General features: G+C 41.0%; 1 protein-coding gene across 1 annotated transcript; it reads left to right on the forward strand.

The window, feature by feature from the left end:
* The first annotated feature begins 5,803 nt into the window (after nt 1-5,803).
* LOC121572003 (transmembrane protein 65) lies at nt 5,804-20,966 on the forward strand. The gene is made up of 8 exons (XM_041883846.2): nt 5,804-6,038; nt 6,697-6,934; nt 14,733-14,777; nt 16,915-16,982; nt 17,197-17,251; nt 18,592-18,634; nt 18,879-18,984; nt 19,170-20,966. The coding sequence occupies exons 1-8, from the start codon at nt 5,961-5,963 to the stop codon at nt 19,284-19,286; spliced, it is 750 nt and encodes a 249-aa protein (XP_041739780.1). The 5' UTR covers nt 5,804-5,960; the 3' UTR covers nt 19,287-20,966.
* The last annotated feature ends 238 nt before the right edge of the window (nt 20,967-21,204 follow it).

A 21,204-nucleotide genomic window follows, 5' to 3' on the forward strand; every position in this document is an offset into this window, starting at 1 on the left:
AGCACATCTCTTGCGTTCGCAAATTCACTCAGGCTATACACTGATTTCAGAGCACTCTCGCCTGAGTGTGCCAGAGCGCAGAATAACTGATGAATTTACGAACGTGCAACACCTGTTAGATATGAACGGTGTCAGTAAAAATAGGCAAAAAAAAGTAATAGTTAGTCATGAAAGCTTTAGATAACATGTAAACAGCCTAACCAGCTATGGCGAGTAAAATGGTCAGAGTGAGGTGTTCTCTCATTTGTGTCTGGAAGTAGCAAGTTAGCCAGTTAGCGTGGGTGCTTGGTTGGGACAATAATTAATGCATTGGCAGGCAAGCTGCAGAAGGACGAGTAGGCTACCATTCCCCATCGTTTATCAGTGCAACTTTGTCGGGCAACTAAAGGGAAAAAGTTTGAGATGGTTTATCTAATGTTCCTCCCGAGTGGCGCAGTGGTCTAAGGCACTGCCACTAGAGATCCTGGTTTGAATCCAGGCTCTGTCGTGGCCGGCCGTGACCGGGAGACCCATGGGGCGGCGCACAATTGGCCCAGCGTCGTCCAAGGTAGGGGAGGGAATGGCCGGCAGGGATGTAGCTCAGTTGGTAGAGCATGGCGTTTGCAATGCCAGGGTTGTGGGTTCGATTCCCACGGGGGGCCAGTATGAAGAAAAAAATAAAAATAATAATAAGTAATGTATGCACTCACTAACTGTAAGTCGCTCTGGATAAGAGCGTCTGCTAAATGACTAAAATGTAATGTAAATGTTCCTTCGTTAGATTTGAGCTCATCTTGCTCTGGCTAGCATTAGTTGTTAATCTTGTTGTTGATGTGCATAACTGAGGGAGAGGGAGCCTACCTTTTCATGGTTGTTTGATCAATAGGACTGTAAAGTTCCTAAATATAAGATGACTCCCGTGGTATTTACATATTTGCAGAAATCCATTCAGGTGTATACAGTGGGGGGAAAAAGTATTTAGTCAGCCACCAATTGTGCAAGTTCTCCCACTTAAAAAGATGAGAGAGGCCTGTAATTTTCATCATAGGTACACGTCAACTAAAACAGACAAATTGAGAGAAAAAAATCCAGAAAATCACATTGTAGGATTTTTAATGAATTTATTTGCAAATTATGGTGGAAAATAAGTATTTGGTCACCTACAAACAAGCAAGATTTCTGGCTCTCACAGACCTGTAACTTCATCTTTAAGAGGCTCCTCTGTCCTCCATTTGTTACCTGTATTAATGGCACCTGTTTGAACTTGTTATCAGTATAAAAGACACCTGTCCACAACCTCAAACAGTCACACTCCAAACTCCACTATGGCCAAGACCAAAGAGCTGTCAAAGGACACCAGAAACAAAATTGTAGACCTGCACCAGGCTGGGAAGACTGAATCTGCAATAGGTAAGGAGCTTGGTTTGAAGAAATCAACTGTGGGAGCAATTATTAGGAAATGGAAGACATACAAGACCACTGATAATCTCCCTCGATCTGGGGCTCCACGCAAGATCTCACCACGTGGGGTCAAAATGATCACAAGAACGGTGAGCAAAAATCCCAGAACCACACGGGGGACCTAGTGAATGACCTGCAGAGAGCTGGGACCAAAGTAACAAAGCCTACCATCAGTAACACACTACTCCGCCAGGGACTCAAATCCTGCAGTGCCAGACGTGTCCCCCTGCTTAAGCCAGTACATGTCCAGGCCCGTCTGAAGTTTGCTAGAGTACATTTGGATGATCCAGAAGAGGATTGGGAGAATGTCATATGGTCAGATGAATCCAAAATATAACTTTTTGGTAAAAACTCAACTCGCCGTGTTTGGAGGACAAAGAATGCTGAGTTGCATCCAAAGAACACCATACCTACTGTGAAGCATGGGGGTGGAAACATCATGCTTTGGGGCTGTTTTTCTGCAAAGGGACCAGGACGACTGATCCGTGTAAAGGAAAGAATGAATGGGGCCATGTATCGTGAGATTTTTAGTAAAAACCTCCTTCCATCAGCAAGGGCATTGAAGATGAAACGTGGCTGGGTCTTTCAGCATGACAATGATCCCAAACACACTGCCCGGGCAACGAAGGAGTGGCTTCGTAAGAAGCATTTCAAGGTCCTGGAGTGGCCTAGCCAGTCTCCAGATCTCAACCCCATAGAAAATCTTTGGAGGGGAGTTGAAAGTCTGTGTTGCCCAGCGACAGCCCCAAAACATCACTGCTCTAGAGGAGATCTGCATGGAGGAATGGGCCAAAATACCAGCAACAGTGTGTGAAAACCTTGTGAAGACTTACAGAAAACGTTTGACCTGTGTCATTGCCAACAAAGGGTATATAACAAAGTATTGAGAAACTTTTGTTATTGACCAAATACTTATTTTCCACCATAATTTGCAAATAAATTCATTAAAAATCCTACAATGTGATTTTCTGGATTTTTTTCTTCTCATTTTGTCTGTCATAGTTGACGTGTACCTATGATGAAAATTACAGGCCTCTCTCATCTTTTTAAGTGGGAGAACTTGCACAATTGGTGGCTGACTAAATACTTTTTTTCCCCACTGTATGTGGCTTTTGGCGAATGCGTTCTAATGATCTAAAGGCGCGCTGTTGCAACTGCCTGTAAACACACAGTCCAGTTCAAAGTGAATGATGGCAGGCCTGTGTGGCAAATGGCTTGTTTGCATAAAGGCCTACTGTAGCTCTGATTGGCTATGGCGCACCGGTCTGTGTAGACTCCGGTCTTGGACGAGACAGATGTTTTTATTAGGTTTTATTTACTGCAGTGTCTATTAATTGTCCAAACGCACGGCTGCTTTCCCGCTCTATATTGCTGTAGAATTTTCACAAATGCCTTAGTATACTTAATTCCCAAACATTCTTAGAATTTATGAAAATGTGAAAATGACCATATCTAAGTGCTCGCTTGTCAGAATATGTTTTAAAAGGTGTCATATTCTTCCTGGGGGTGTATATGAACAGATTATAATACGATGTAATGTTGCTAAAATACTGTCAGTTCCACTTTAATAGTGCTAGTGGACCAATAGTGTCTGTAGCCCTGGGAAAAATATTTTTTCAGCACCCCACTTGAAAATACAATAATAATAAAATATGCAGCACCCCCAAACTACTGCACGCAGCTATGGTTTCGTTAGTGATGCTTAAAGGCTCTGCCTGGTCAATCTGCTCTCTGAAGTGGCTGTACAGAATTTACTGTGATGCAGACCTCAGGGCATTCATACTTCTTCCCCTCAGTGGAGCAGAGCTATTGTGAAGGAAGTGAGTTTGTGTTTATACAGGACGTACCGCCCCACCTACCGTCAACCAATCATGTCAATGCAGAGCTATTCGGAGCCCTCAGCATTGTTACAAAATTTGAGAGGCGCCAGGTGAGCTTGATTTGGCCTCTGCATGGCTCTGGAGGATACGCAATTCGTCACACCCTCCGACCACATTTTGGATCAAGCATAAATTGGCTTTTATCCACACTATTGCAGTTTTAAAAGGGCACAACTAAAATTACATTATTTTTAAATGGCAACAGCTTCCAAAGCAACTAAAGTTTACAATGTTATTTTCAATACAATAGTAATTATTATTAATAATGGTAAGTTGAAACTACTGAAAGTATCACTTGTCCTAATCAGGAATTGAAAGCTGTGCTTTCAGTTTGTTTCAGCAATGAAGGACTTTGATTATTGGTTTAGTTGTTTGCTTTTTAATTAAAGGTAAAGCTGTTCATTTAGCCTTTTGTTAAAAAAAACATGTTAATAAAATCATCTTTAATAGTGGTTTGGTCAATAAGTACCCAATAATTACTTCAAACACTATAGTACACGGTAGTGAACGCACCCTTTTCAATACAGCATGACATGATGAGCAGTGATGAACATTGAGCTGTTTTGACAAGTACATAGGAGGAACTACCAGGGATTAGGGAACAACATTGTCCAACGCTGCCTACAACACACAAACCAAATTCAAGCCTTACAAACCAAATGCTGAATCCTCACATATATGCTTGACAATGCAGCAATTATTACACATTCTTTGGTAAAAGAAAGGTACTTCTTGTCAAACGTGGCTACTAATGTAAAAATGCCTCGAAATAAATTGAGTAGCACATCCTGTTTTAAACCACAAGGTGGTAACATAACAGCAGTTTTAGTAACTGCTTTACAAACAGACAGCACGGGATGATTCCCTAGTTGTTGGATATTTGTTTGCCGATTTAGCCGAATGTATGTACATTTAAAAAATGTATTTTATATTTGTAATGACATTGATTCATTTAAATTTGATACGTTTTGGGTTGCATTTCGGGAAATTTGGTTGAGACCAGGGTTTAGGGGGGAGAGCCTTGTAAATGGCGTCCCTTGAGAAAGCAAGAAACAGAGAAGTGCAGTATTATCATAAGGAGACATATACTTGGATGACGGAGGATGAATGGAGGGGAAAAGAGGCAGAGGAGGTCTACGAGAAAGAGGGAGGAAGAGCTTGAGTCTGTAAAAAATGGCGGGGAAAAGGGAGAAGGTTTGTTAAAGAAAAATTGTAGGAAATGTAAGCAAAGTGAGCTGAAGACAGGAGGAGAAATGGAAGTGAATGAGGGTGAAGTACTCGGAGCCCGAGGCTTGCAAAGAGGGTCAGGATAAAGATAAGTTAGTGACAGTAGGAGTAACGTTTTTGGAAAAAGTGGACCCTTTTGGCTGATCCATTTGTGGTTTCAGGATGGGTGAAAAAAGCGTTGGGTATAGTGGAATCGGTGACGGTAACCAGAAGTGGTAATTGTTTGTGTCTCTGTTGGTCATATGGAGAAGGCGCTCAGAGTTAAACAAATGGGGTAAATAATTGTGAGTTGTTTCGCTCTCAAGAAAAGGGCGCCATTGAAAGGAGTGATTACTGGGGTAGCAGTAAATGTAAAAGTTGACAAACTGAAGGGGAAGATTCCCGGTGTTTGTGATGCTCGTCGTTTGGTGCGACGCAAACAGGGTGGGGAAACATAAGTCATTGTCTGTTCTTTTGAGTTTTGAAGTTGAGTCTTTGCCTGACAAAGTGAAGTTAGGATATATAAGTTATCCTGTAGGAGCTTATGTGCCGAATACATTATGATGTTACAGGTGTCAAACTTATGGGCATGTGGCAGCAGTGTGTATGAGGGAGGTTCCAAGGTGTGAGAAGTGTGCAGAAGGGCATGAGACAAAGGAATGTGTATCATTGTGGAAAGTAGTGGTATGTGCTAATTGTAGGGGTGCCCATGGGGCTGGGGATCAGAAATGTCCCGTGCGAGAGAGGCAGATTGAGGTTTCCAGGGTAGGAGTAGTGAATAAATTGTCATATGCTGAGGCAGTGAAGAAAGTAGAAGAAGATGGGTCAAGGGGAGGAGTGGTGAGAGTAGTAGGTATGTACCAATACAGAGGGATAGGCCAACAAGTGATATGATATGTTTCGGTAAGATTGGATTTTTAGCATTTATAGCAATGGTTATTAATTGTACTGCAGGGATGGAACGTAAGTCGAAGAAAATTGAGGTTGTGGTGGCAGCTGCAGAGAGGTATTTGGGTGTGCGAGACTTGACATCAGAAGAGTGTTAAGTGGTGATGTCCCATCATTTCAGGTTGAGGGCATGAGGTAGGAATGAATATATTTAAATAGTGTAAAGTAGGGTGGTGTTAATTATTAATAATATTTTTTAATTTGTGAGTGTAGTGTTAGATGGTAGGGTATTTCCTTATTTTTCAAGCAAAATATAAGGGAGTTGTACTCCAGTCTAGTAGGTGGCGGTAATGCAACAAATTGGATGCTAACCGCCGTTAAACCTCATCGAAGAAGAAGGGACATTTGGTTTACTACTACTCCGGGCTGAGCTCAGTCATGATCAAACTTAGAGCAACATATATCTATGGAGACGTGGTAGCAAGAATAATTAATCTAGCTAGATGAATACATCTATGATTTGAAAATGTCAACTCAATATAGTAAATGAAGATCGAGGAAGAGCACGAGAAGAGAAGCCATATGGTATTTAGGAGGAAAAAACTACATGGGTCGCAAATCGAGGTAATCGAGGAAGGCTTCCAGACCACGACTCGGCTCATGACATTGAGCTCGGTTTTTTGGGCCATATCAAGACTTTCTGAGGAATTGCACGGACGTTTGCAGTGAAATTGCTTATTTCTCAAGCCAAAAAGAGTGGACCCGCAAACGCCACAAGGCATGTCAGAGTCTTTGGTCTCATGCGGTTTTGTACAATTAGCTAAAGTTGGCTAGCTAGCTATTGTGTTTAACTTTCGTGAACTGCTCTGTCAGAGTCTTTGGTCTCATGCGGTTTTGTACAATTAGCTAAAGTTGGCTAGCTAGCTATTGTGTTTAACTTTCGTGAACTGCTCTGTCTTGCCAGACACATTTAGTAATATATTATTGCAGAAATGCTACAGGAGTTTAACTTTACTTGCTAGTGTGGTTTGGCTAGTTTGACAGCTCTCAAATGATTACGATAACGCTTGCAATGTTGGCTACTTTCGTTACTACAGCAAACACCTTGGTACAGTAAGCTAGCTAGTTTTCCGAATTGGCTGGTTGGCAGTGCTGTTGAGTGTTAAACTGGAGTAGAACCTAGCCATCTTATTTGAAGGTGTTTGTGATACACCCCAAACAATTATTTGTACAAACAACACATTTGCCCCCTTTTGCCACAATGTTTAAGCTTTGTCTTCAGAGAGCTCTAGGACACACAGTCTCATCAAGAGCAGTGCTGGAAAGTGTCACTGCCAGAAAGGTTTTGAAGGTGTCCCACGTGCAAAGCTGCTGGATGGGAACGCTCGGACGCAACGAGCCGCTGGAGCACCTGAACTCTCCAAAAAGAGCAAAAGAATTCATCTACAGCCTTCACCCCAAAGAAAGAACATGTTTACTCAAAGAACTGCAGAGCTTTGAGTCCATAGCTATAGCACAAGGTAAGATAAAGGGTCACTAATTACCACTGCACAAGGATGGATATTGTTGTTTCAGAGATATAAGGCCATATCTTTCAGAGATTAGTATAAAGAAGTGGAGGGTGCCCAACCAGTTAGTAGAGGTGCAACCAAAAAATGCAATCAATAGGTGCAGTGCTTGCCAACCATTAAACATTTGTTTTATTTAAGCAATGCTAAAAGAAGGCCATTGAAGTCTGAAACGTTAATCTTTTAAGCGTGCTAAAATAAAATGTCATGGTGGGTGTGTGTTGCGTCTTTTCAGATAAGTAGAAAGCAACATGTTCATATGGCATTTGTTTGGGTGGGGTTAGGAGACACCAGGGAGGAGGCCTCTGTTATGATTCATACCTCTTTCCAAGGCATTGCCTGTAACCTGCCTCCTCTCCCATTTCTATAGCCAGAATAGATTCCGACCTCTTGCTTACAGCTGCACTGGGGTTGGACAGGATTCCTGATTTAGATTAAGACACCGCGGAGCCTGCGCCAGATACGGCTCGGAAAACGATGAGAAAGGCGTGGTACTCCGAATTGTCCCATTATCCCAACTGTTACACAGAGAAGATTGAGGGTACTACTCTGTGTAACATTTTGGGATATTGGGACAATTCGGAATACAACGCATTTCTCATCCCTGGATGGAGGTACGTTTTCCAAGCCATATCTCGCGGCCGGCTCCACAGTGTCACAACCAAAACAAACAGCAAATATATCCAACAAGTTTGTAGAGTCACAAGCTTGGAGTAATCATTGCGTGCTAAGAATTTGGGACCATATACCAAACTTTTGACTACTTCAATGCTAGGGCTGTCACCGACAAAAAAATCTTGGTTGACCGAAAGTCGTCTGTTCTTTCGACCAATCGATTGCTCTATAATGTATTTTTCCATATATAGACACACCCTATGTGTTTTAATAAAATCAACTATATGCATTGAGCTTGTCTGATGCTTTAAGCTTACGGTTTGATGCCTCGAGGGCGCCAGAGATCTAGATAAGCAGAAGAAAATAACCTGAACCTGAACCCAAATATTCTCCTCCCGCTCTTGCTGGCTTTCGCAGATTCTGCCATTACTCTCCTGAAGATACTGTTAATGGGCTACACGAGGAGTCTGCAAACTTTCTCATGTGGAATGGCAATTTATCTGACCATTTCTACTGATCTGCGTACCAGTTATGGTTTTCATATGCGCATTTTTGTGAAACAGTTTCATTTAATTTATAATAATGTCTTCATATCACAATCAGTGCCATGTGGTTAATAAAAATTATATCTAAATGAAAATGATACAAACCTAAAAAGTAACTTCTATTGCCATTGCCAACTATGTAAAAATCGCCTACATAAAGCCAACAAATAACATTGGAGCCTGCATGTAGAAAATATCCGGACAAAAATAAATATCCTATAAATCACATTGGCTACCTACACGTGGCCTGTCTGCAACAAACTTGAAACATTGTATCAACTATAACTTGGGTTCTGGCCCAAAACTTGCAACATTGTATAAAATATTCTGGGCCCTCAGAGTTTCCTGCGCAAGTGTGCTCTGGACAGGCACAGCTGTAGGCTATTAGCGCAAGGGATAAGAAGCAGTGCATGACTTGGGCAAGAGCACATCGGAGCTGAGTACCGGCACCTCAAATGTTCTACTGCTTGAGCTCCTGTTCCTCTTATAGAATGTTAGCTCAAAAGTATTGTGGAGCTCCTGCACCTCCTAAATATAAACTGTACCAGCACCCAAAATGAGTACCGTAACCTATTTCAGTCCAAGTCAAGCATTGATAAGAAGCCAATTTTATGACGTTTCCACGGATCAGAGCATGACATTTTTCCTTTTCACGCTGAGTGGTTAACGAAAGGGAGAGCGCTGGATAGATTTTTCTAATACGTTGAGGAACTATTGAAATTCTCAATGGATGTAAAAACAGACTTCATTTGCTTGCTGTTTGAGGTGAAGAAAACATTACTTTGAGAAGCTCCACAGGTCATTAGTGGTGGTGCGTTAGGCCAATCAGAAATACTATCAGATCCCCAAATGGGCACATTTATATGCCTACATTTGCGCGCAGGCCAGGTAGCCTGTAGGCCTACTTCTATGCGTGCGCGTCCATACTCAACATTGACAGGAGGGCTCCAAACAAAAGACAATGACTAAATTGGCAGAACTCGTAAATGGAATTAAATAAACCAAAACTTGTTTCTCACAAGTGTAGCATAGGTTGTGCACTCTTCAAAAAATGTGTCCACTCTGACAATGAGAACCGGAAGACTGGAATAATAATATTGAATGCATTAAAAGAAATGACCGTAACCAAAGTAACAAACATTGTAGATTAGAAATGATAGGAATTAATGGTAAATGTACTACTGGTGATATACAGTGCATTCGGAAAGTATTCAGACCCCTTGACTTTTTCCACATTTTGTTACGTTACAGCCTTATTCTAAAATGTATTACATTGTTTTTCACCCCTCATCAATCTACACACAATACCCCATAATGACAAAGCAAAAACAGGTTTTTATAAATTTTTGCAAATTTATAAAAAAATAAGAAACTGAAATATCACATTTACATAAGTATTCAGACCCTTTTACTCAGTACTTTGTTGAAACACCTTTGGCAGCCATTACAGCCTCGTCTTCTGGGTATGCCACTCCTGCATTGTCTTTGCTGTGTGCTTAAGGTCATTGTCCTGTTGGAATGTGAACCTTTGCCCCAGTCTGAGGTCCTGAGTACTCTGGAGCAGGTTTTCATCAAGGATCTCTCTGTACTTGCTCTGTTAATCTTTCCCTCGATCCTGACTAGTCTCCCAGTCCCTGCCGCTGAAAAACATCCCCACAGCATGATGCTGCCACCAGCATGCTTCACCGTAGGGATGGTGCCAGGTTTCCTCCAGATGTGACGCTTGGCATTCAGGCCAAAGTGTTCAATCTAAGTTTCATCAGACCAGAGAATCTTGTTTCTCATGGTCTGAGAGTCTTTAGGTGTCTTTTGGCAAACTCCAAGCGGGCTGTCATGTGCCTTTTACTGAGGAGTGGCTTCTGTCTGGCCACTCTACCATAAAGGCCTGATTGGTGGGGTGCTGCAGAGATGGTTGTCCTTCTGGAAGGTTCTCCCATACCAAGGCCCTTCTCCCCCGATTGCTCAGTTTGGCCGGGCGGCCAACTCTAGGAAGAGTCTTGGTGGTTCCAAACTTCTTCCATTTAAGAATGATGGAGGCCACTGTTCTTGGGGACCTTCAATGCTGCAGACATTTTTTGGTAACCTCCCTAGATCTGTGCCTTGACACAATCCTGTCTCGGAGCTCTACGGACAATTCCTTCGACCTCATGGCTTGGTTTTTGCTCTGACATGCACTGTCAACTGTGGGACCTTATATAGACCAGTGTGTGCCTTTCCAAATCATGTCCAATCATTTGAATTTACCATAGGTGGACACCAATCAAGTTGTAGAAACATCTCAAGGATGATCAATGGAAACAGAATGCACCTAAGCTCAATTTCGTGTCTCGTAGCAAAGGGGCTGAATACTTATGTAAATAAGGTATTTCTGTGTTTTATTTTTAATACATTTGCAAACATGTCTAAACCTGTTTTCGCATTGTCATTATGGGGTATTGTGTGTAGATGAGGATTTTTTTTATTTAATCCATTTTACAATAAGGCTGTAAAGTAACAAAGTGGGAAAAATGAAGGGGTCTGAATACTTTTCGAATGCACTGTAGTCAAATGTCATGATGTGAATGTTGGATACTGCTGCCTTGTTCCATGTCACTACGTCACTCCGTCTCTATGTTCAACATGAAATCCCCAGGAGAGTCAGCTTAGAGATTCAGATAACTTTTTAATATTTTTTGATCATCTTGTTGTGTCACTAGTTTGTAAGCCTTGTGATTACAACATCAGCCTAAACCGCTTTTAACACAGAAATTGCACTGAATATCAAGGCAGTATGGCGTTGTAGTAATGGGCTCTTTTGAAATCATAACCCTGTAATCCAAACAAGAATAAAACTATGTGCCAGGCATCATAATGAACAGACCAAGGGATGATTGACTGTGCACCTAGCACCATATCTGTAATGGCAAGACCATATCTCAGCATCTTATGCCAATATACCAATAATAAGTTGGTTTACAAGTTGGAGTGGTCAGAGGTGTGTTGAAAAATGCAGTTTCTCTCCCTCAGAAGCAATTCAAAAGAAGAGGGTTAAAAAAAGCCAGAAATCTGCAAAAACTATTTGACTGAAATTGGACTCAAATTCAAAAAGTGCAGCTAGAAGCTGCAGACAAGCCCATTGGTTGCCATTTATTGCTTTTTATATTGCTACAGTCCTCCGGTTGTTTGAGCAATGTTCTCTGGGTTATAGACCATTTTCAGTAGTAGTCATTTTACAATCTCTGGCATCTGAGTGCATTGTCCTAACTTTTTCACTGGCAAACAAAACAGTTAGGCACATATTTCCTTTTTCCTCTCCAATTTAATTAGGGCTATATTTACTTTCACTACTTTTATGGAGAATAAATTGGCCGTCAAAGAGAATAAACACAAACACAACTCTTCTCCAATTTGGTTCCTAGCAGCAGGTACATCTACTCTGTTATCGGATGTGTTGGTTGCTGGAGACGTGCCAGTTCCTCAGAACTGTTGCAGCGGGCAGATGGTGACGATTGCCACAGACAAGATGAATAGACAGCTCTGTAATTAGGCAGTTGCAGATGTACCGCTCCAGCTAAGCTCTGTGGGAAAGGCGCTGCTGCCTGCTGTGCCAGTTGTTGTTCAGAAAGTTAATTTAGCATGCAGTGTTGATATAGCAAAACAATTATGTTGTCTAGGTCTCACTGATTCCTCTGAAATGATTGAAGTGGAGGACATTGGAGTGGCAGATAACATATGTAGCCTTATGCTATTTCTCATTGAACAGATATCAAGTTTTGTGTCATAGAAGTTTTGGGATATTTTCCCATCCACCCAGTCTTTTTTTCCCCCATGAGTCAACAGAAATTCAATCACACCATAAGCCTTTGTTGTGCCACATGGTGTTGTTTGTTCAGTCACTACCAACATGTTTATTATGGGTTTTAGAGCGACAAAGGTAAGAGGCTCTGGACATTCATGTCCCATTTTCACTCTCCTTCAAGCACTTGTCTTTCAGTCACAACATACAGCTGAAGTCGGAAGTTTACATACACCTTAGCCAAATATATTTAAACTCAGTTTTACACAATTCCTGACATTTAATCCTAGTAAATATTCCCTGTCTTAGGTCAGTTAGGATCACCACTTTATTTTAAGAATGTGAAATGTCAGAATAATAGTAGGGAGAATAATATATTTAAGCTTTTATTTATTTCATCACATTCCCAATTGGTCAGAAGTTTACATACACTCAATTAGTATTTGGTAGCAATGCCTTTAAATTATTTAACTTGGGTAAATTTGTCGGGTAGCCTTCCACAAGCTTCCCACAATAAGTTGGGTGAATTTTGGCCCATTCCTCCTGACAGAGCTGGTGTAACTGAGTCAGGTTTGTAGGCCTCCTTGCTCACACACGCTTTTTCAGTTCTGCCCACAAATGTTCTATAGGATTGTGGTCAGGGCTTTGTGATGGCCACTCCAATACCTTGACTTTGTTGTCCTTAAGCCATTTTGCCACAACTTTGGAAGTATGCTTGGGGTCATTGTCCATTTGGAAGACTCATTTGCGACCAAGCTTGAACTTCCTGACTGATGTCTTGAGATGTTGCTTCAATATATCCACATAATTTTCCTTCCTCATGATGCCATCTATTTTGTAAAGTGCACCAGTCCCTCCTGCAGCAAAGCACCCCCACATCATGATGCTGCCACCCCTGTGCTTCACGGTTGGGGTGGTGTTCTTCAGCTTGCAAGCCGCCCCCTTTTTCTTCCAAACATAACAATGGTCATTATGGCCAAACAGTTCTATTTTTGTTTCATCAGACCAGAGGACATTTCTCCAAAAAGAACGATCTTTGTCCCGAAGTGCAGTTGCAAACCATAGTCTGGCTTTTTTATGGCGGTTTTGGAGCAGTGGCTTCTTCCTTGCTGAGCGGCCTTTCAGGTTATGTCGATATAGGACTTGTTTTACTGTGGATATAGATACTTTTGTAACTGTTTCCTCCAGCATCTTCACAAGGTCCTTTGCTGCTGTTCTGGGATTGATTTGCATTTTTCGCACCAAAGTACGTTAATCTCTAGGAGACAGAACGCGTTTCCCTCCTGAGCAGTATGATGGCTGCGTGGTCCAATGGTGTTTATACTTGCGTACTATTGTTTGTACAGATGAACGTGGTACCTTCAGGCATTTGGAAATTGCTCCCAAGGATGAACCAGACTTGTGGAGGTCTACAATGATTTCTTTAGATTTTCCCATGATGTCAAGCAAAGAGGCACTGAGTTTGAAGGTAGGCCTTGAAATACATCCACAGGTAAACCTCCAATTGACTCAAATGATGTCAATTAGCCTACCAGAAGCTTCTAAAGCCATGACATCATTTTCTGGAATTTTCCAAGCTGTTTAAAGGCACAGTCAACTTAGTGTATGTAAACTTCTGACCCACTGGAGTTGTGACGCAGTGATTTATAAGTGAAATAATCTGTCTGTAAACAATTGTTGGAAAAATTACTTGTCATGCACAAAGTAGATGTCCTAACCGACTTGCCAAAACTATAGTTTGTTAACAAGAAATTTGTGGGATGGTTGAAAAACGAGTTTTAATGACTCCAACCTAAGTGTATGTAAACTTCTGACTTCAACTGTAAGTTTGTGGCTTCTATAGTCCACACTGAAAGCCTGTTCTCTTTTATGAGCTGATGTGCACTCATGAGCAGTTTGGCCTGCTGCTTTTGATTAATAAGTAGGCTATTTCATGACATTAGTCAATTGTATTTCCATTCCCATTTAAGTAACTGCGTCAGTTGGGGGTCAACTCACCCCAGTCTTGGGTTACCCCTCCAGAAATAGCGCCCCAACCCCTCTGTCTCAAGAGAGCATCTTTGACCTATTCAAACCATGGTCACATTAGAGTTGTGAATCTTCTTAGCGCTGTGCTGGGGTTTGTGTGTTTTTGTTTTTAAAACTGAACTCTTAATGAAGGACCCAATTGGGTCTAAATGCATTTGTCTCCCATAAATCACCCAGGATGCACCTGGCCACCGTCCCAGAGTGCAACCTGCTCTAGTGACCAAAAGCATCTAAAACTGGAATTGCAAACTCATTCTCTCATGAGACGTGGAAATAAAAATCACCTTTCCACTCTGGACCCCCAAAAACGCAGACCAGTGTAGGGCGAGAGATGCGACTGAAATGTTGCAGGTGGGGAGAGAGCGAGAGAGGGTGGAGGAAGCTTGGCTTGAAGCGCTGGGCATCTTGTTATGACATGCATTATCTGAATTAGGCCAACAGATTTATACCTACGGAGGAGCGGCTTCTATGGAGGAACTTTTAATACCTTTGAACTTCTGAGTTGGCTTAACGTTTGACCAAGAGCAAACGTTTGTTTGCAAACAAGCTTGTGCGTGCAGAACAGCACTATAATTATCCTCTTGGATAGAGCTGAGTAGTTCAATCAATGTTAGGCCTATACAGTGAATAATATGTTTATTTGTGCTGGAAAGTTTGCAGAAACACCTCTGTGCCAAGCTTTTTGGGAGAGAAAAAATGAGGGCAGATTAGGATCTGAAAGATCTCCCCCAGTGCACATAATTTTGCAAATATAAATGTTTATGTTTTTGATGTTCTTGTCTTTCAGAGACTCAAGAGACTTCACCACTTACTCAAGCTCAGATCAGATATGGTAAGATAAAAGCTGTCACTCAAATTATGAATTAAATGTTTTTGTACCATACAGATATTTATAGCTCAGAAGTTTTCACAGTGGGATCAAAGAGGTCTACCCTTCCGTAGTCACATTATAGACTCTTTTCCAAGGTGTATCTAAACTAATTGTCTTATCAGCTTTGTTTCCCATTCGCTCTACCCAAGTGCTATTTATCTCAAAATAACCAACAATATACAGTATAAATGATGTGTGTATACAGTGGGGGGAAAAAAGTATTTAGTCAGCCTCCAATTGTGCAAGTTCTCCCACTTAAAAAGATGAGAGAGGCCTGTAATTTTCATCATAGGTACACGTCAACTATGACAGACAAATTGAGAATTTTTTTCTCCAGAAAATCACATTGTAGGATTTTTAATGAATTTATTTGCAAATTATGGTGGAAAATAAGTATTTGGTCACCTACAAACAAGCAAGATTTCTGGCTCTCACAGACCTGTAACTTCTTCTTTAAGAGGCTCCTCTGTCCTCCACTCATTACCTGTATTAATGGCACCTGTTTGAACTTGTTATCAGTATAAAAGACACCTGTCCACAACCTCAAACAGTCACACTCCAAACTCCACTATGGCCAAGACCAAAGAGCTGTCAAAGGACACCAGAAACAAAATTGTAGACCTGCACCAGGCTGGGAAGACTGAATCTGCAATAGGTAAGCAGCTTGGTTTGAAGAAATCAACTGTGGGAGCAATTATTAGGAAATGGAAGACATACAAGACCACTGATAATCTCCCTCGATCTGGGGCTCCACGCAAGATCTCACCCCGTGGGGTCAAAATGATCACAAGAACGGTGAGCAAAAATCCCAGAACCACACGGGGGGACCTAGTGAATGACCTGCAGAGAGCTGGGACCAAAGTAACAAAGCCTACCATCAGTAACACACTACGCCGCCAGGGACTCAGATCCTGCAGTGCCAGACGTGTCCCCCTGCTTAAGCCAGTACATGTCCAGGCCCGTCTGAAGTTTGCTAGAGTGCATTTGGATGATCCAGAAGAGGATTGGGAGAATGTCATATGGTCAGATGAAACCAAAATATAACTTTTTGGTAAAAACTAAACTCGTCGTGTTTGGAGGACAAAGAATGCTGAGTTTCATCCAAAGAACACCATACCTACTGTGAAGCATGGGGGTGGAAACATCATGCTTTGGGGCTGTTTTTCTGCAAAGGGACCAGGACGACTGATCCGTGTAAAGGAAAGAATGAATGGGGCCATGTATCGTGAGATTTTGAGTGAAAACCTCCTTCCATCAGCAAGGGCATTGAAGATGAAACGTGGCTGGGTCTTTCAGAATGACAATGATCCCAAACACACCGCCCGGGCAACGAAGGAGTGGCTTCGTAAGAAGCATTTCAAGGTCCTGGAGTGGCCTAGCCAGTCTCCAGATCTCAACCCCATAGAAAATCTTTGGAGGGAGTTGAAAGTCCGTGTTGCCTAGCGACAGCCCCAAAACATCACTGTTCTAGAGGAGATCTACATAAAATAACAGCAACAGTGTGTGAAAACCTTGTGAAGACTTACAGAAAACGTTTGACCTGTGTCATTGCCAACAAAGGGTATATAACAAAGTATTGAGAAACTTTTGTTATTGACCAAATACTTATTTTCCACCATAATTTGCAAATAAATTCATTAAAAATCCTACAATGTGATTTTCTGGGAAAAAAAATCTAATTTTGTCTGTCATAGTTGACGATTACCTATGATGAAAATTACAGGCCTCTCTCATCTTTTTAAGTGGGAGAACTTGCACAATTGGTGGCTGACTAAATACTTTTTTCCCCCACTGTATATAATGAAGGGAAATGTTCGAGTCAGCCATTGAAAATGACAGTGTCAGCTTTCGAACAGTGCTACTGTGCTAGTTTTTGCCAAGCTGTCAGTAGTTCATCGCCCCCATAAACATACAGTACACGCAGGCACAAACAAGCATGCGGGAGTCACTTAGTGACAGGGTAAGTGTCAGTCACTCGCATCACTCAACAGGAACATTCCTATTCACATGATGGAGACAACTCCCAAGACATATTGATCTTAGCAGCAAACTATAAGAATATTTATATTTTTAATAGTCTTTACAATTTTGCTTGCAGTGCTCCTACACAATGCAATCCCCTTCATTGGTTTTGGCTTCCTGGACAATGCCATCATGATTGCAGCAGTAAGTGGTATTACTTTTTTTTAGGTGGTTGAATTTACGTATATTGTTTAGTTTTAAATTGGCATTTGAAATGTATTTTGTATTTCACATTGTAGATACTCTATAGGAGGATGAATGGGAGCATTGCGATTTTTGTTTTGTTTTTGGAAGTCAACATGAATATCTAACACCAAGAAACAATTGTGAATGTAATATTTCTGCTTTTGACTTTTAGGGAACCCATATTGAGTTGTCTATAGGGGTCACCTTTGGAATATCGACCATGGCAGGTAAGGTTGAATGTGATCTGAAACATTCAAATTTAGCAGCAGCTCCCTCAATGGACATTGGTCAACTCAGAATACTTCAACATAGCCTTACAGGGGTCAATAATCTTGCAGTATAACCAAAAGAGCACAAATAAACAGTCTAGACAGCCTCTTGCCAATGGGGTACATTAACTGTTGCTATGGATACCACATCAAAAGATACTGCTGCCCTTATTTAAGAGTGAAACCAAAAGTACATATTGGGTTACCATCTGATTTTGAAGGTGATGATGGTATACCCAGTCTAGTATATTTCACATCCTGTGACAGTAGATTGCATTCATTTTACCCTCCACTATGGGGCCTGATGGATTTTGTAGGCAACGTTTTTGGAAGCATGTAGGATACTGTCCCGGAATGGAGTTCTTCAACTGACAAATACTTTTGTTTGAGGTCTGCTTTTTCTACGGCAGCTATTAAAATTGGGCTAAAGAATCTCCCGAGAATTGTGGGAGGCTTTTGTTTAGGCTATATACTTTTGTTTAGAGTAGACTAATATGTTTCCCTCATGTAAGAATGAGTATTGCAAATGAATCTGTATTTAATTGATTGGCCACTGAGCACATCTTATCAGTCCCAAACAACTGCTGTTGCAAGGCTTCTGATTCGTTAGACTGAGATACTCACATACCGCTTATGCTCCCTCAAAATACTTTTTGGTACACCAAAACAAAAAACAATTTTGGGATGCAACACTAGTGTGTGGAACAGAATTCCTGGACCACTCTAGCACCTTGGGGTTCACTTTTGCATTATCAGCACAATCCAAGAAATAATGGTTTAATCAGTGAGTACAAGAACATATAGATGCTTGCCAAATCCAATTCTCAGAGTCAGTGCTGTCTAATGCTGGCTCATATTATTACACATCGATCTACTTGAATGCGCTGTGCTTATATTGGCTTGTCTCATCCATAATTTACCAAGTGCTATTAAATAGTGCCACTACACATCCTCACCACAGTGCAATTTATGGTTGCTCCTTATCCCAGTGTGTTGCACAAGCAGCATTTTCATGATGCTGTCAGGGTTTATAACAGCCAGATCGAAACAGTTCCATATTGTGGCTGACTGTCGAGAGCTCACTGATGCTAATGAAATGGAGTGATAATAAAATTCAGTACACTGATCTGATTGCAAACTGTAGAGACAGTGGCTGAACTTCTGGGGAAAAAAATCATCATGGCACAACAGCAGCTCAGCAAGGAGCAGTTATATTGTATTGAAAATGATTGAACTAATTTTGAGAAACGTTTGGTTGAAAGACTGCGTAAATCCCTCTTATTCCTCTTCTGTTACAGCTGCAGCTCTTGGGAACCTGGTTTCAGACCTGGCAGGACTTGGGTAAGAGGACCAATCACTCCTCCATTATGTCTAATATTTAGTCTGTGATAGAACTATCAAAGCCGTGCAAGTACTTCAGGGGTGGGGCATCACAAGTTACTGGGTAGACAGGTATGATTATGAAATGAGTGTGTGAATTTCTTTTCTGTGAAAATTCAAATTTGACCTTGAAATGGAATGGTAATTAAAAAAAATGTACATGACTACCATGGCTGGGTTTCTTATAGTGTGCTTCTGTGGGTAGTCTTGCAGGATACGTAGAAGTTCTAGCTTCCAGGCTAGGGATGCAGGTTCCTGACTTGACCCCCAAGCAGGCGGACATGTGGCAGACCAGGGTTAGCTCCCACATGGTGAGTGATTTAGAAATTATTATCTTTATAGGCTGGCCTACTCCTGGACTAAAAATCTTAATCTGGTTATGAGAAACTGGCCCTATCAAGTTGAGATATTTAGAGGATACCTGGATTACTAGCTATCCTTGTTCAAAGATTTATGAAAAACTAATAGACATTTATTATTCTCCTGTTGTGTGCAGGGAAAAGGCATTGGAGTCACAATCGGATGCATTCTGGGAATGTTCCCCCTGCTATTCCTAGGGGATGATGATGAGCGCAAGAAAAAAGAAGCACAAACCAACACCACTGACTCTTAACAGCATGTGAACCATCTTTCTGGTTTCGAGTCAATTACAACATGCATCATCAGCATGATTTAAGTTGATCTCTAACTCTGAAAACCTTTCTTCTCTATTTCATAATATATGCCACTCTTATCCAAAGTGACTTAGTCATGGGTGCATACATTTTACGTACGGGTGGTCCCGGTAATCGAACCCACTATTCTGGCGTTGCAAGCGCCATGCTCTACCAACTGAGCTACCAGATAATCTTCTGAAAATGTATTATGAGCCATTAGGCTTATAAAGTAGTTGCATTTGATGGCAAGGTATTTTCGTAGGATGGATTTCGTTGATGAGTTGAACATTTGTTTGATTAATTTAAACCAATGTATGTGATCGTCATGAGTCATTGCAAGTTACTCATAGACTCATCCCTGTTGGCCCACTGGACTACACTGCAGTCAATCGGTTTACATTTATCATGGAGTCGTTGAAAGCTGAAATGAAAACACAAATCATGGTGTCAGTCTTCAAGTTTCACAATTTTGGCAAAAGATAAAACCAAGGAACACGTGTAAAATTAAATGCCATCGAGGTAGCAGTTTTGTTCTGATTGAAACAACGGGTTGAACTAGCTTGTACATTATAGATTATTTTCAAAGGATACGTCTTTTGTTGAGGAATTTCTGTACAACATATGAAGCTTTTAACTTTATTGATTTTGTTTGTCAACAAGGAAAAAGGGATTACTCTAGCATTTGAAAATCAGGTCACAAATGCTGTTTATAGCACTACCAACCCAGTTTTTCAGATGCATAATTACAAACATACCTCTACTATACGCACACTACATTGAGTAGGCATAATGCCTTGGGTTCCTAGCATGTCAACATCTTAAGTTGGCTATCTATTAGGCTAACTATTGATCCATGTCTCTTAGCCTTCACAATTATTTTAGCAAAGCCAAATCATACCATAGAAGTGCCTCAGTTTATTTTCATCACTTTTTTTTTTTTAACCTTTTTAAAAACAAGCACATAAATACTTTTTCACAAAATAAAATCTTACTTCATGTTTGAAAGCGTCATTTTTAGTCTGTACTACTTTATTTTGGAGAAATTAAGGAAACAGTTCATGAAGTGAGCTGAACACTTAAGCGTAAAACTGCGCACTAACTACTGTATGCCTTCTAAAACAGGTTGGATTTATGTGCACAGAAGAGAAGCAATACAATGTTTCTTAAAATGCAATTAATGCACCTATTATTTCTTTGCCAATATTATGGAGTTTTTGTAGGATAGCTACGGATTTGTGTTTCTGATCGACAACCATTTACTTATGGTGGCCTAAATCAGATTTTGTTTATAGATGTAATCAAACTAGTCATATTTATTGTGTGAAAGACATTCTTTGTTTTCTGTCTATTTCTGTCAGTATTAGTTTTCTCCGTTTGCCTTTTCTGATTTCTGTAAATGCAGTACTTAAACTGGAATGCCCCTCACCACACTGCTGTATTTCCTCACGAAATTGTAATGAATGTATTTAATGACCCTTATTATTTAAACTATTACTGCCAAATGCAGCTTTGTTGTCACCAAAGTACTTGGCTGTAAAAAAAACTGTTGCAGCACAACCAGACTAATAAGAAGGTGTAACAAATGGTTTGATCGTTTTGTTTGAAAGCAATAAATGTTCTGTTGTGGGTGAGTAGTATTTCTGCAGTTTGGTCTTGATCCCTCTACATCCTCTTTCGCACTCATCGCCATGCACTAGTTCCTCAACACCTCTGCTCTCTGGTGGATGGAAACTATTTTTTTCTGCCCCAACTCATTCTCCCTACTGCTATTCCTCCTGGCGTTCTCTGGTCTCGCTTGTTGCACCACTGTTCTGGGCTTTCTGGAGACTCCTGGTCACGTGCCCTTCGGCTGTTTTAGGATCTCCAGCTACTCAC

The sequence above is a fragment of the Coregonus clupeaformis genome, chromosome 8, assembly GCF_020615455.1.
Source record: "Coregonus clupeaformis isolate EN_2021a chromosome 8, ASM2061545v1, whole genome shotgun sequence".
NCBI lineage: Eukaryota > Metazoa > Chordata > Actinopteri > Salmoniformes > Salmonidae > Coregonus > Coregonus clupeaformis.